Source organism: Phoxinus phoxinus (genome assembly GCF_949152265.1).
Source record: "Phoxinus phoxinus genome assembly, chromosome: 15".
In the NCBI taxonomy this organism is placed as follows: Eukaryota; Metazoa; Chordata; class Actinopteri; order Cypriniformes; family Leuciscidae; genus Phoxinus; species Phoxinus phoxinus.
In genome coordinates, this window is record NC_136890.1 from 13,875,986 (window position 1) to 13,893,215 (window position 17,230).

General features: G+C 38.3%; 1 protein-coding gene across 5 annotated transcripts in view; it reads right to left on the bottom strand.

Moving 5' to 3' along the window:
• gpat2 (glycerol-3-phosphate acyltransferase 2, mitochondrial) overlaps window positions 1-17,230 on the bottom strand; it is a 69,073-nt gene that overhangs the window by 19,765 nt on the left and 32,078 nt on the right. For all 5 annotated transcript variants that reach the window (XM_079638696.1, XM_079638699.1, XM_079638697.1 and 2 more), the window contains 5 exons: window positions 9,392-9,502; window positions 7,683-7,817; window positions 6,962-7,061; window positions 2,931-3,064; window positions 62-161 (listed from right to left, as the gene is read on the bottom strand). In XM_079638696.1, the coding sequence (XP_079494822.1) occupies window positions 62-161; window positions 2,931-3,064; window positions 6,962-7,061; window positions 7,683-7,817; window positions 9,392-9,502 (580 nt within the window). The remainder of the gene's footprint in view (window positions 1-61; window positions 162-2,930; window positions 3,065-6,961; window positions 7,062-7,682; window positions 7,818-9,391; window positions 9,503-17,230) is intronic.

A 17,230-nucleotide genomic window follows, 5' to 3' on the forward strand; every position in this document is an offset into this window, starting at 1 on the left:
TCGAGTGCTGAATCTGAGCAATTCAAGCAGAACAGCAAACTCAGCCTTTGCGGGGGCTTACAGAGGTCATGACTGGAGAATAGAGGCTGTCCATCTCCACGTCTCGCTCTGAGCCAGTGCCTTCTGGGAGCAGGACGACACCCAGCCTCTGAAGGATGGACCTGAGAAGACAAAACGGTCTCAATTAACAGTGACTAATGGGACATTTCTTTAGTTATTCAGCCAAATAAACATCAACATAGATGAGACTTCAAGGGGCCATATAAAAGCACTTCCGTAGCACTATTTTGTTTCCCTGATGTCTACTTAGAGACTTCTACTCACATTTATTATCAAAATAGTTAGAGAACTGCAATGTTTCCTGCCTAGAAATTCCCAGAATGCATCATGAAAACCTGCAAGGCTACTGATTATATTGACTTGCAGGAAATGTCATCATAACTTCAGAGCCTTTCAAGTCACAGGATGGGCAAACGTGTATGAAGACAAGCCTTCCTTTTATGTTTCTAATTATTGTTCACACGTCTGGGGTCAGTTTTTTTTTATTTCATGTTTTTGAAAGAAGTCTCTTATGTTCATGAAAGCAGCATTCATGTTATCAATAATACAGTACAAACCGAAATATTGTGAAGTATTTTATTTTAAAATTCAATTTACGTAATGGTAAAGCTGGATTTTCAGCATCATTACTCCAGTCTTCAGTGTCACATGATCCTTCAGAAATGATTCTTACATGTGACCCTGGACCACAAAACCAGTCACAAGTCGCACAGGTGTATTTGAAGCAATAGCCAACAATACATTGTATGGGTAAAAATTATTGATTTTACTTTTATGCCAAAAATCATTAGGATATTAAATAAAGATCATGTTCCATTAAGATATTTTGTACATTTCCTAACGTAAATATATAAAACATTTATTTTTGTGAGTGAATGCAGCACAATCACCAACATAAGTGGACAACTTAAAAGGCGGTTCTCAATGTTTCGTTTTTTTTTGCACCCTCAGTTTCCAGATTTTCAAATAGTTGTATATCAGCCAAATATTGCCCTATCCTAACAAACCACATATCAATGGAAAGCTTATTTATTCAGCTTTCATTTGATGTATAAATCATGACCCATGTTACTGGTTTTGTGGTCCAGGGTCACATATGCCGATTTGCTGCTTAAGAAACACTTTGTAACATTGTACTAATGTACTAATATCTTGTTTAACTGCTTTGTTCAATATAAAAAGGCAGAACAAGCACATATTTCATAATGGCACTCCATGAGATACTTTCTAACACCTACAACAAAGGTGTCATGCAGAGATGTTGATAAATACCAGCTACATTTTAGCGCACGACCCTCATAATCGTGTCGCCGGCAGATCGCAGGCAATTGAGTCATGAGTAGACTGTTGTTTAGTGGATGAGGTCCTTGCTAGTGCCTGCAATTGTGTTTAGTGATTCATCCACGTAAAATGACCATTTTCCACTTTTTTGCTGCTTTATTGTTAATGAATTAAGAATCCAGGAACCAATCAAATTCCAGAGCTTAGTACTGAGAATATGGATGGAAATCACAAAGAAATCAACGATTCTTCATCCAACTCCAAATTCTCGTACTGGTTCTGGTTCCTTAATGATTCCATTAACAATTCTTTGAGTACTTGAACACCAACTCATTATTTCACCTCAGACAGTCGTTCAGTCAGATTCAATTCAGACAAAGCTCACAACAAAAATTTGGAGGCAGTACATCACCAACATTTAATGACACAACTGCAGGAAACACTGTCAGAGAATTTTAATGGAAAAGGGCCCAGGGCCCACTAGGGGGCCTCAGCCAACTTCAAATGGGGCTGCAGGATGACTAATACTTAACTAACTTATTAATAATATTTTTAAATAATCTAACTATAATCTAAATTAAAATGCTTTAAAAAAAAAAACGATGTAAACTAAAATCACATTTTCCCCCTTCGTTGTTTCTATTCAAGAACATACGGTTCTTGATACTTCTGGAATGACAACATTATTTGTGGCTAATTACATATATAAATACTCCCAGTTTGTGTGTATAACGTTTGAAAACAAGCTGCTTTGAGCACCTGAAAATATATTGTTTATATGGGGGGTCAAGTCAAAAAGATTGTGAACAACACATTTAACACTTCTTTCAAAAGAACAAGAAAAGTCTTGTTTGTTTGTTTGCTTCTTTCCCCCAGTGAATTTGTGGCACATTTGAAACTTGGACCTTTTTTAGCAAATGAAAAAGTGTGAACTGTTCAAGCTGTATTTTTACATTTTTATTCATGTGTGCTCCACATCCAGTGACAATCAATCAAGCATTGCACCATAAGCTCGAAGCATATCATAAATACATTAACAATTACTGACAGGGCAATTTGTATAAACAGCTATTAAGTAATTATTGATGTAGCCTTGTAAACAAAGCACAAACTTCCCCACGGCTTGGAGTGGAAGTCTTCCGTTACCTGCAGGAGGAAACTATTTACCCCCACCACTCCCTCGCCGCGGTCGACTGCCGTTTCCAGCACTGTGTGTCACGATTCTTTAACAATTGTACGTTTCATTACTTACCGAACCATTATGCCCTGTTAAATGCGAACAGGTGCTTCCGTTGGCTGTGTAACAGACTGAATAAGTGCACTGAACTTTAGAATCTGCTGTGCTTGCACCAAACTAGTATGAAACTAATGAACTAGAATGTTCTTTTTAACAATACTAGTACGGCTGACGCAAACAGAGCGGACATGTACAATGTACAATATATTAGAGGGCAGGTAGGGAAGTGAACTTGCGAAAAGAACCTTTATAAGCAAACTGTGGATGCTACATGATGAGTGTGTTGTGTTTTGAGCGAGTGAGTAAGTGAGTGAGTGAGTGTGTGTGTGTGTGTGTGTGTGTGTGTGTGTACCTTAGCCAGGTTTGTCGGACGTGGGCTGGATAAATGGTGTAGGGAACCCTCAAGTTGTGGCAGAAAAGAGTCAGACAAATGAGAGCATGATCGATGCCGCTCTGCCGAACACACACATAGGCCAGCGGAGCTTTCTACAACACACACACACGGACAAAATTAGAGGACACTTCAGCGCAGGGAGAAATAAAGTTCAGCGCTAAGTGCGCACTTGAAAATGAACCCGTAAATGAACTGTTTTTGTACTTCAGAAAATGGCACTTAGATTGTGTTTCTAGACCCTTTGTACCAACTGTGCTAATATTTCTGAACTGGTGCCTTCTTATTTAACAAACATTGAGAGCCAAGAGCACGGGTTAAAGGTCACAATAGCCCTATTACAGCAAACAAAACATTGTTCATCTAAACTCTGATCAAGTATTCTACCCATAATTTTAAATATAGAGAGCCTACATGAAATCTCAAATGTATTGCTGCATTCTTATAGCTATTATTTGGAATAAATATACATTTACATAGACATGAACAGTCAAAATGTAAATGTTTTTTTCCTCATTAAAGGATAATTCCGGTATTTAACACCTTGAGTCTATATTGTAGTTTGTTTTGGATGAACAAGAGTGGTGGACAACATTTTTTTGACAATGGTTCCTCTCTCGAGTTTTTGACTATAATAGAATTGGCCATGGACCCATTTAACATTGGAGTCAATGGGCATGTCCGAAAATGTCATTAAAACAGCCAATAATGTTCGTTTACAAAACTGTTAAACTCACCGAGTGATTAGTGATGTTAGTTGATGTTCCAGAAACAAAAAGTGTTGCGAAATACAGTTTCTGTCGTGTTTTATTCGTCATTTTGTAAAATCCCATTGAATTCTGTTGAAGGACTGAGTGCTCGTTAATATAAATGCGCTACCGGAAACTGAAAGGGGGCTGTTTACATTTGGTCGATGTAGTCTTTTTGCTCGCTTCCGTTTCTCATAAGACTAGCGAGCAGAGCAACTGTGCCCCGGGAGAGTAAGCGAATTCTAACCATATTGAAAGACGTGACCACTGACCAGTGCAATATGAAGTTGAACTCGACTGTGAACGTGAGTGTCCCGCGAGACATAAACATCAGTTATCGCCATCAAGTGGTCGGGAGTGTGCTAACGCTTCAGATTCAAATATTGAGCGGAAGTTACACGGTTGTGAAGTGTCTGAAAAAATTGTTCCACTATAGCAAAATAAACGGATTGGAATCATATATTGCGACGATATATTGTTTATAATCATCAACGAACACCACTAACCACTCGGTGAGTTTAACAGTTTTGTAAACGAACATTATTGGCTGTTTTAATTACATTTTCGGACATGCCCATTGACTCCAATGTTAAATGGGCCCATGGCCAATTCTATTATAGTCAAAAACTCGAGAGAGGAACCATTGTCAAAAAAATGTTGTCCACCACTCTTGTTCATCCAAAACAAACTACAATATAGACTCAAGGTGTTAAATACCGGAATTATCCTTTAATAAAGTTTTACCCCCAACTAAGAAACATTATTTGAAAGGGTTTAAAATCATCTACACTCACATGAGATAGACACATATCAGCCTAAATATATATATATATATATATATATATACTTAAAACAAGGCAACAATGCTGATAATGAATAGGATTTTGCATTATATGTACTGAATTCTTTCAAACACTCTTTTTGTGGAGTTAAACTGAGTGGTGCAGAAATGTATCAGTGCTATTCAGGTGGGCGGCAACTGGCAAGTAGGTGAGAACAGGTGAGCTCAATACTTTCCGGAGTCATGCACATGGACTGAGGCCAAAAAGATGATTTCTGGCTGTGCTGTAGAATGCATGTTTAATTGGTTATAAAACCACAAGCTAGATGAGGTCTAATCGGTTCTCTGATGTTTTGTTTCATATTGCACTTGCGCCAAATGTAAGAATCACACAATCGAATGCTACAAAAAAGCTTTCAAAGTGTGCTTTTACTTCCATATAAAGGATTATGTGTGACCAAAAGCCTGAGGTGGAAAACCTGACTGCAATAAAAATAAATGTGTAAACAGGATAAATGGAGCAATAGCTTGAGAGAGGGAGAAAAAAAAGAAAGAGAAACGCACAAAAAGAGCATTTTGATATAGAGCAGCCTTCAGCTTCAAATATTTAAATCGCAATATCATACAGTGAAAAAGAGAATACGGTAACTGAGTTTGGGTCAGAAAAACACTGCAAATGTAAAAAAAAGAAAAGAAACTTGAAGAGAAACAGTGGTGAAAGAAGAAAAGCAGTAAAGACTAATGTGATATAGGAAGAATGAAAGCATGCAATACATGAAGCACAGGATGCCTACAGGGAAGGAAAGCTGGTGATAGAGAATGGGGTGAAGAAATATAACCCCAATTCCAAAAAAATGGGACATTTTGTAAAATTTTATAAAATAAAGAATCTGTGATTTAATCATTCTCTTTCAACTTCTTTTTACTGACAGAAATACAAAGAAAAAAAATCCAATGTTTTCACTGACAAACTGTATTGTATATTGTAAACATAAACAAATTTTGATTTTGATGGCTGCAACACACTCCAAAAATGTTTACCACAGTGTCACATCACCTGTCCTTTTAATTACACTATTTAAAATAGATACTAATTGTTTTCTGGGAATTGTTGCCCAATCTCGCCTGGTATAAGACATCTGCTCAACAGTCGGTGGTCATCGTTGTCTGATTCTCCTTTTCATGAGCCATACATTTCCAATAAGAGACCGATCTGGACGGCAGGTCAGTCAAGCACATCCACTGTACGGTGTAGAGTTCATACGAAATCACTCTGTTGTAGCACATGCAGAATGAGGCCTGGCATTGTCTTGCTTCCCAGGAAGGATGTCATCTTGAAGTCTCGGTACAATCCCAGTATACGCCTCCACGTCAATGGTACCTTCACACATATTCAAGTCACCCATGCTGTTTGCACTGATGCACGAGCGGAAACGTGGACTCATCTGACCACAGCACACATTTCCAGTATCTTGTGGACCATCTGAGAAGAGCTCGGGCCCAGAGAACATCAGCGGCATCTCTGCATTGAACAGATGTGTAGCTTTCTCCTTGCGCAACAGAGATTTGAGTTGCATTTCTTGATGCAGCGACAGACTGTGCCAAGTAACAACGGTTTTCCAAAGTACTTCTGAGCACATGTGGCTATATTTAACAGAGTAGCATGAAGGTTTCTCATGCAGTGCAATCTGAGGGCTCAAAGGTCATGCACAGCCAATGGAGGTCTCCTGCCTTGTCCTACACAGACTGAGATTTCTCTGGATTCCCTGAATCTTTTCACTATATGCAGCTAGATGCAGAAATACCAAACTACTTCGCAATCTTGCATTGACAATTCTCTCATGGCAGAAAGTGGTGAGCCATGACACATCTTTGCTTACAAAGACTGAGATGCTCCATTTAGTGAAGTGAAGCGAAGTGACGTGAAGTGTCCTCTTCATTTAACCCATCCATGTTAGTGCACGCATATTAGGAGCAGTGAGTAGTGCACACGCACACACTGCAAGCCGTGGACACACACACACACGGAGCAGGGCACCAGTGCTCAAGGGCACCTCGGTCATTTCCTGTCGGTATTGAGAATCGAACCCACAAGTCCGACTCTCTAACCATTAGGCCACGACTGCCCCTGCAGTATTATCGTTTTATACCCAAACACAATACCCTCATTTATTACCAGTTCAACTGCTGATTGTGGACCATTTCAAAACCATTTAATCTGTGATCTTTTCACTTTTATTTTGCCTTAGTCCCAACTTTTTTGGAGTGGGTTGAAGCCATCAAAATCAAAATTAGTTTACATGTACAAATTTCTATTAAGTTGGCAAGTGAAAAGTTGTTGTTTTTTTGTTTGTTTTTTTTGTTTTTACTGTTGTCAGTTTAATAAACGTTAAACAAAATGAACAAATCACAGATTCCAACTTTTCTGGAATCGGCGTTGTAAAGGCTGGATATTTGGTTACCAGTCGTGTGGCCCGGTGTAAAGCTGCCAGCTGGTTGAGGTTGATCTGTACATTGCAGAACATTAAACTGAAGAACTTCAGCAGCATCCAGCTCACAATCCTAAAAGAGTTTGGGAAGACATTGATTGAAAAGATCAAAATATTTTCATAATAATCTGCAGAGGGACAATTGACATGACATATCAAGCAGTGACAGCAGTATGCTTAAGAATGTCAAGCTGCCCTTCATTAAAAGCTATAATATTTCAGTTCTGAGTAAATCATATAGGGCAGTTATGTAGCCTTCATGACCTCATATTTATGAAAAGGCTACATGGAATAGCTGAGTTTTTAAAAGCCATGTCACACTGCAGAACTGGAAAAAAAAAAAACTTAAAAGACGATTGAAATGCTGAAAAATACTTGTACAAATGAGTTCACATGGTCAATGTCCCAAGTTTGCTTATTTAATTAGTGACCAAAAAATGCATGGGGTGATATTTCTTTATTTGACAATTCCTTTAACTTTTCAAAATGCCCCAAAAAATGGATTTTAAATCTCAGATTTTCAATGTGGACTTTTGCGACCTACCAAGGGTTATTTTACATCTTTGTTACATTTTGAATACTGAACAATCTATTAGTTTTTAGACTTGTTAATTTTTTTAACAAAAATCTCTGGCTGAATGAATTGCAGAAGGATGACAGTGATTTGCTTTCAGAATGAGAATAACATTCAGACCTGAGTAGGCTGGGGGAGATGAAGGTCTGTGTAAGGCCCAGAAGTCTGCCTAAATAACCTCTGACCTTAGGCATCACCAGTTCCGCCATCTTGGTCTCATCTGAGGAACATGCTGTTTTCAGAGCCTGCCTCACTCTGGATAAAAACACACACAGAGTCACAGGACAACAGACCGCAGAGAAAACAAAGAGGATATTGTGTGATGGATCATCACATAAACACCACGCAACACACCGCTTATGCCTGCAGAGTGAAAAACACACCCATGCTGTTTGAGAATATAAAAGGTTATTTAAATGTTAGGGCCCAAATTGGGTTAGGTGAATGGAGGGAGGGTGTGGTAGCAGGGTTGAACCAAGGTGAGAAGCAAAAAGAAAAGTTAGCATGGCATATGTGGCATACAGTTGACAGCAACATTCAAATAAATGCTATTCCAGTTGGCGATGGGTCACAATTGTCCAATAGTATTCTGTTGAACTGTTTTTGAATGCAAGAATGTATCTTATGTAATTGCTCCTATCAGATACGCATCCAGTCAGGGTCAGGTGACTGTAACTGTATACAGGGCTTCATGACCGATTAGTCTTTCAAGCAACCCACCAACTTTTGTAAATTACGGTCTGTCTCTTTTTCGAGTCACTAGATAAAGAGCATTCACCTAACGTACTTTTAGGGCTGTCAAAGTTAAAAAGGTCACATCAGATATTCAATTTATTTAACATGATATATTCTAACAGACTTACTCGTTCTGCTTTCTGGGTCAGGAAGGGACAGAAAGATTAAAATGGTGTTGAAAAATACTTATACAAATGAGTTAAAATGGTCAATGTCCCAACTTTGCTTATATGATTAGTCACTAAGAAATTAATGTGTGTGTGGGGGGTGATTTCTTAATTTCTTTAAACTTTTCAAAATCCTAAAACTTTGGACTTTTAGACCCTACCAAAGGTTAATTTTTGAACCGACAGAAAGGGAGAACATTGTACATCTCTGCTACATTTGGAATGCTGAGATTATTTTATTGACAACCATTTATTTTAAGCTATTCATTTTATTGACATCCATAATTATTATATAAAAAAGGCTAAATTGACGGTTTCGTGGGGGCAGTGTTGTATTTTAAGCTAACATGATCTGTCAAAAGGTATTAAGTGTAAAATTACATTTGAATTGAAAATTGCTATTTAGAAACAAATTGCTGTTTTGTCTCACACAGTATAAACAAGCCTTTATGCTTTACACTCCAAAAATAACCATGGCATAGTTTAAGCATTTGCATCCGTTTGATTTTATGTAAATAATTGTATTTTTATAAAATCAATTTAAGAATATAATTTAATCAGTTATTCATTATATGTCTATTTGTTTACCATTTAAATACATGAATCCAAATATTAGACCTAAATATATATATATATTTTAACATTATAGAAAAGTCCTTCACAAAGGGAATCATTATGTTTGAAATCCCCTGTACTGGTCGGTATTGAAAATATGAAGGTTTTCACATCTCTGCATGCGAGCTAATGTAATGTCAGATTAAGTGGCTACCAATCTTCTATATTAACAGAGGAGAAAGACATCTGAATTAAATCTCAATGGGAGCGCCTCTCAATCCTCAAAAGCATCTCGCATCCCCTCTCTCTCTCTCTCTCTCGCTACACGTGGCATGTCATCTAATCAGTGAAGAGTGCTCGAGCGAGCTGCACCTCTCGCTGCCGTGGACTCGATGCCGTCTGTCTCCAGCAGGGCTGGGGTGAACTTCACGACCCCAGACAAACAGCAAACAGCACACCCTCCTGACTAGCCAGCCACGGTACCTAAAAACACAAATACACACTACATTCAAGTATGTACTCTCTTTTACCCAATTAGCAAAATAAAAGAAGCCCTTGTGTAAACAGATAGGCTATTGTCTCACTCACCTTGGGACAATGAAAACAATCACTGACCAATCAGCAATGGGTGAATACATCATATTCTCAGCATAATCAGGCTCCAAAATGTTAATTAGCTCAACCAATGAAAGAGCAGGCTCTGATTTGGGCCTATTAATTCAAGACGAATTAAACGCTTCAGCAGGATTTGCAGAGCTCGGCTTCTGACACTTTCTAAAGTGAGAGGGGTGATTGAAAAGAAGATAAGCTGGGTGCTCACAGAGTCAGTCGCTGTGTGTTTTGATGCAGGAGAGCCGAATCCCATTTATTTGGCCTAATAAAGTGTTTTCTAGGAAGTTAGAAACCCCTCTTCATGAGAGCCCTCTTTCTGTTCTGGGAAACAATGACTGCATCACCACACGTCAGGATCCATCAGCAATGGCTTAAAGGGCCATTGACACAGAACCCTGCGGTTAAAACGCGAGATGCATCAGTGGAACGAAAAAAACATGCAAGGTCTAGAGATGCGTTTTTTTAAAAGTTGAAATTCTTTAACTTGAGCACTGCATTTTGGAAAAAATGTTTGTCTAGTGACCGTTATTTTATCTGTCTCTTGACACACCGCAGCCACAATAGCACTGTATGGTAGGTGTATCGCTTTTATTTCATTTTTATATTCAAAATATTCACAAACTTGTTGGCTATGTCATCAACTACCTGATATTCCGATTCTCAATTACATGTAAATGTTTAAATTATCGTTTAAAAACTTTTATCATGATCATATTAGCTGATCTATAATGCACGATGGACGCCGCCATGTTACTTTGAGCTGCAGTTCAGAGAATCGGATCTGTCGGATTAACAACATGCAAATTCATCCACTTCTCCCAAAGTACATGAACATAAGTGGCCGGTGAAGTGGGAGAAGAATAGAGTAAAAGTTACCAACACAATGTGTATCTGATATGAATAAAATACCTCATCAATTTAAAATTGAATGTATTGTTATTGCCGCTTCCATAAACATCAGTGTGTATTTTACAAACGATAAGTGTACTGTTTTGCCTGTGCTTATGAGTATTTAAATGTCTGAAACCTGAAATAAACATTATGTGGTTGAAGACACTGAACAGTTGAGTTAAGACGCTGAGCGCATCTGTCACTGGCTCAGCTCCAGCCAATGCATGGAAGGACATTTGAAGTTAGCAGTTGATCACATGATGCACTGAACGTTCTAATCACACCGATGTGATCGTACACGTCAAAGGGGTAATATAGCCTACTGATTCACATGTGCTCTCTTTCTCAACTCCTTACATTCACTTAGGACATAAACGACTTTGTTTACAAGGACACTCGCAAAGACGGGCATTTTGATTTAAAGAATTAAAACATGTTCAAACGATAAGCTTTCGTGACGCCGTGTCACGTGAGTGTTATCGTGATAGAGACGATGGTCCAAAATATCTACCAGTTGACCAATTTCTACTGGTTCCATCCTGCTACGTTATTAATATAAGACTTTATTACTGGTCTGAGATCAGAGGTTGGAATTTGACACTCTGAAATATTCAAGTGGAAAGCCTCCTTTACACCGATGTCTGCTTTCTCGTTACCAGATAAACCAATATGACCAGGAACCCAGCAGAAAAAGATAGTGAAGTTTTTCTAAAGATAGAACTTTGTCCTCGGATTCGCATGCCATGACATTGATCTCCAATTATTGCTGCTGCCGAAACACGATTATCTGCTTTGGATCTATCTGTGAATAGAGGTCCATGGAGAGGAAAAATGGCATTTTAATTTCTACTGATATTCATGAGGGTGTGTTGTTGTCTTTTTGTGTTGTTTCAGGGTTGATATAACAGGGTTGATATAACCTTTTCAGATCCCAGGGAAGAATACTGCAAAAATGAGTCAAGATGTCCAAATTAAAGTTTAGGTTCTTCAAGTAAGGTTTTGTTCAATTCTTCAGAGGTAATTATCAAGGGGAAGTGATATCCATATCGCCAAGTGTTACCATAAGCCTTCTCCAGGTCAAAGAAAAAACTGCATGTTATTTTTTTGATAAAGAAATCATGTACAAATTACTCCATTCTAATAAGATGATGGATCTTAAGTATTTTTATCTTGTCTAAAACCACACTGATATTCGTTTATTTTACTGCTCGACTATAGTATCCACACCAGATGTTTTTCAACCATTCTCTCTATTGTTTTGCAAAGGCAGCAATGCTATTGGGCGATAGTTGTTTGCATCCAAATGGTCCTTGCCTGGTTTAGGTATAGGAAAGATTATGGCTTCTTGCCAAGATTGTGGTATATCTGCTGTTCTCCAGATTGTATTAAAAATTGAGGAGGAGTAATAATACAGCATGGAGTAGATGCTTCAGAAACTCATAGTGAATTCCAACTGGACCAACTGCAATTTTATGGGAGCATTTTAGAGCACTTGAAAGCTCCTTCATAGTGAAGAGAGCGTTATACGGTTCCATGTTATTTGAGGAGAAGTCCGCATATTTCTGCTCTTTCAGTGTTCATATTGTTTGAAATTCAGGTCGTCAATTTTCTAATAAGGAGTTCTTTTCAAAAGACTAACATTTGCTATTTCTTGATTGTCGAGTATCTCAATATTTAATATGTTGTATAGTGTGTTTGAAGTTAAACTTACAAAACTTTTCCAGCTCTGTCTCTTTGTGTTAATAACTCTGCGTGCTTGTGCCCGACACATTTTTAACTTATCAGATTCTCTGTTGTTGGATGTTTATTAAAAATTCTTTCTGCTTTTCTCAAGATTTCATTAACCTTTTTACAGTTTACATTGAACCATGGGTTAGACCTACAACATGGCTTTGTTGACAGGAATAGTTTTGTTTGCTATTTCAGTAAGAATGTCAGTGAACCTTTTTACTGCATCTTGAAAATCTTGAGGTGCCATGTGGAAATTTTATAGCACAATGTTTAAAAATGTTACTAATGTGATTCTTTGTTGGATGTCCAATTCTTCAGAGGCAATTATCAAGCGGAAGTGGTCACTTTCGCATAAGTCACTCCAGGTCTTCAATTAGAAGTCAAGCAAAAGTTTAGATTGTTACATTAATGGCAGTACATTATGTTCCATGTACCGGTTTAAGTAAGTAGTTGAACCATCATTGAAGAGGCACAAATCATTGTTATTAATGAAATATCTTCAAGCATTTTGCCCTTCGTATTTGTGTGGTGTCCTCCCCATAGTGGATTGTGACTATTAAAATCTCCCATAAGAATGAAAGGGGGTGGCAATTGATCAACAAGCTTGTTTAAATCTTAAAGTGTCACAGATACATCAGGAGGTATCTATACTACGGCTCAATCAGACTGAAAAGCCTTCAGGTAAACATTATTCGATTGAGCTCGATCCGAATTAAATTTCAATTTGATTGAAAGGGGTGGTTTATTCCTTTTCTAATCCAATCGAGAGATCATGTAAACACTTGATTGGATTGAAAGCCGAAAACTGAAAGGACTGCGCATGTGCAACGATGTAGAAATGGCGTAATGACGTCTGACGCACGGAACGAGCTGCAGTTGTTGTTAAATAAAATGTCATTAATGAATAAATAAATACAATTCTCCACTCATCGTCTGTGAAGGGGAGCAGAACAACGTCCCATCAGTCCTCACTTAATACTCTCATCCACAGACACTTTATTTTGGGCGCGGGAAGGGGCATTTTTGCTGTTTGATAAATAGCAGCACAAGTGGCACAACGGTTCATATGCTCATTCTCTCCTAATCAGGACCCGAAATAGATCAATATTTAGGACCGCCTGTGGTGAAAATCAAGTTTTTAATGTTTATGTGCTGTTTTTAATATGCTAAATTTTCACTTTATGAGGTTTTTTCAATATTAATATGAGTTCCCCTAGCCTACCTATGGTCCTTATGTAAACCAAGCCCTGGGTATCCTGCTCCACCTTTGAGAAAATTGAAGCTCAGATGGGCGAATCTGGAATCTTCCCCGTATGTCGTCATACGGGGAAAGGTTACCTCCCCTTTCTCTGCCCAGAGAATCAACCCTTCGCAGGGAGCTTGATTGACAGGCGATCTGACCAATCATAATCCGCCATCCGCCTTTTTTGTCCGACAAAGCAGTCAGGAGAGTTAGTAGATTAACGTTGGAGGATTTGTACTTGAAAAACGGTGTACTGACGTCTTTCCGCGGTTAAAACAACATTCCTTCTTATGTTCATTCATGTTTATTGGATGCTATAAATTAACTAAAAGGAAGAGATGATCGGTTCACGAGCAGATTTAACTGAGGCTCTATAGCAATCTGTCAGACACATTAAAGAGCCACAAAACGGTATTTATTCTTTAGATTTCTTTAAAAAGTTACCAAATTTGAAAGTTGAGACTTTGTTTCATATCAAATGTAACCTGGTCTGTCCTGTCTGTCAGCGCGTTGTCAGTGTGCTCCCTGCTCTGCGATGTATTTTTCACTGCGTGAGAACATGGGACGCGAGAATGGCGTAGCTTGTCGGACATAGCAAAAGTAACTAAAGGGGGTCTTCTTTTGGCCCGCCCATGAGAAAATGAGCTACGCGAGCGCGATATTGCTTTTCCCTCGAGAGACATCATGGCTTGCAAACGAGCGAAGCATGGCAGTTGCTCAGTGTTTGGATGTACAAATGAACACGTAAGTATTTTTTAGTTCCTTCATCCGAGCCTCTGTGAACCAGTGGGTTAATTTTATTTTATCTGAAAATGCGCCGACACAACTTCCCAAAGTTTTGTATGGTCCAAACATTTCACCGACGACTGTTTCCTCAGCTTGGGCCAATACAGAGCTGGCTTTGCTGAACGTCTGAAAATAAGTCGATCGAGCTACCAAGCTACAATTTCTGATGTGTAAATGTTCAAGTTCAGACAGATAATCTTTCTCTCAAAATCGTTCAATACTGTTTATGCATCAGTAAATCAAGCCAGTGACTAAAATATCAACTTCACATCGTTTCTCTTAGTAGGATGAAAATAATCTTATTTAAACTGTGATTAAATTATATACAGAAAACGATCAAAGAACAATCCCTTTCCAATCGCCCAAGCTGTCAATCACACAGCGCGAGTTTATCTGGACACTTGCCAACACTTGTTATGAAATCAATGAATGCTGTTACACTGCACAACGAAGCTCTTACTGCATTTACTTTGTGTTTACATTGGTGAAAGCATTAGTGAGAGTGCAAAAACTGCATTGCAATGATAAAATCTTCATTCACGCGATCAGACTGTCATCTGCTCAATGCTCATCACTGCAATCTTTTATGTGATGGGAATATATCTAAATACTTCTCACGATTCGTTAATTTCGATAGCTGTAAGATTAAAAACGTATAATAGCTGTAATAGTAAAAGTATTTGAGAGAGTTCCACATGTAATGCTATTTCATATGCAAGCATGTAAGCCAATCACAGCAGTGGCCAGTTACACTGAATCTCACAGCAGACACGCCCCTTCAAGCAGAGCATTCAAATCAGAGGCTAAAATCAGGCTATGAAAAAAGCCTTTTATTTCTAAATTTTTATCTAAAAAATCATACTAACATTATAAGGCTGGTGTTTCTTACGTCAGAAACTGCCATGTAACCAATCACATCAGCCGGCGGGATTAGCATATCATTAACTATTCTCTGAAGCAGGGATCAAGCCATCAAGAGAAGCCAGGTTATCCCGGTATATTTTTCTGTTGATTTGAAAAATCGTGTACATTTAAGAATTTATAGCAGGTGAATTACGTATGATGTGATGTACAGTATTTTCTCTGATGAACTACAGTTGTCAACATTTGAAGTGGATCAAAAAAGTTCATTAAAATTGCGGCCGACTCGCATTAAAATTGCGGCCGACTATCACACGCATGCGTCGTGGGGCTCAAGTGAACAGCGTCAGACACCGACATGAAAGAAACGAAATAGTTGAAAATAGTCGTTATTTACGTTTTCGTTGCGCACAAAAAGTATTATTGTTGCTTCATAAAATTAAGGTTGAAGCAGTTGAGATTGAATTATTTATTTTCAATCTTTAACATTTTAATCTAGACTACAACATGCCCAAGATATTATTATTGATTGGTAACACTGGACAATGAAAAATGCTTCTAAAGCATTTATTAATCTAATGTTAGTTTCAACATTTAATAATACATTATTAAAATCAAAACCTGGGCTAACATGAACTAACAATGATCAGTTGTATTTTTTTAATAACATTATCAAAGAATAATAACTTGTATAACAAATGTAGCTACTTTTCATTGTTAACTCTTTCCCCGCCATTGATGAGTTATCTCGTCTTTTATGAGAAAACCAGTGCTCGAAGTGGGGCGCTACTCACCGGTAACGCAGTACCGGCACTTCTACATTTCACTCTTTAAGCGTAGCTGCTCTTTGTCTTGCGTACCGCTACTTCTCGCATGTAGCCAGTACTCTACCACTGACAGAAAAAGCGTTACGGCCGTTTCACACAATGAGTGCGCTTACACCGGGAGGAGCAGCGCGTGAGCGTTGAGCAGGAGCGTCGCGTCAGCGGGGATCAGGCATGTGATTGGCTAAGGACAAAAAAGCAGGAAAATATATTGAGACCATTTAAAATGTAGGCAATGGCTTATAAAGAACCTTTCTTCCATATCCACTTAGGTTTCTCAGCTTGCACTCTAGCATTTGTGTGGGCCAGGTAACGTTAGCTTTGCATAAAAAAATGGTTATCATTCGCATGGCTACTTTTACTTTTATACTTAAAGTAAATTTCCAAGCCTGTACTTTGGTACTTTAACTTGAGTAAAGAAGTTAAATCAGTACTTCTTTTACCAGAGCATTTTTTAACACAAGTATCTGTACTTCTACTTAAGTACGAAAAGTGAGACGGACTATTTTCTTTAGCGGAAGCAATATAATTTTTTTTTTAATATATATTTATCATTTATTTTAATAAAAACGTTTTTAAATAAATAAACTCCTTTTAAAATCAATATTTTGTGTCAAATTATTCATTTATTTGGTAGGTAGCCATGTAATAAGCGGGATAATGTAGAGTTTGTCTTACATGTGCTTGATGAGGCACACGCGCGCAGTCTTTTGCTCTCTCTCTCTCCCTCTGTCAAGCACGCGCTACGCGGTTTGGAGCAAAACCTCTGCGCGCTCACTCGCTCTAGATTCCGGGAGAAACTATTTGCGGCCATCAGTGAGCTATATATTTAAAATAATTATTAAAATATAATTATTGATTTTTCATTAGGCTATTTTTTGGTGCCCCCTCAGCACTCGGAACCCTACGCACAGTGCGTGATGCGCGTGGTGGGAGCGGCAGTGCTGGCTGAACCTTATTGAAAAGTGTTACCATATTATCAGTTAACGGTTAATAATCGGATAATGTGAGGTAGCCATGTAATAAGCGGTATAATGTAGAGTTTGTCTTACATGTGCTTCATGAGTCACACGCGCGCGGTCTCTTGCTCGCTCTCTCTCTCGATCTGTCATGCACGCGCTACGCGGTTTGGACTTTGGAGCACAGTCTCTATCTCGCGGGCGCGACAGAGCCTTTTTTTTTTTTTTTTTTACAGATCTGCATTATTCACGTAGGTCACATTTTCTGGTCGGAAAATCTGGAATTCCGGTTTAATCCGGAAAA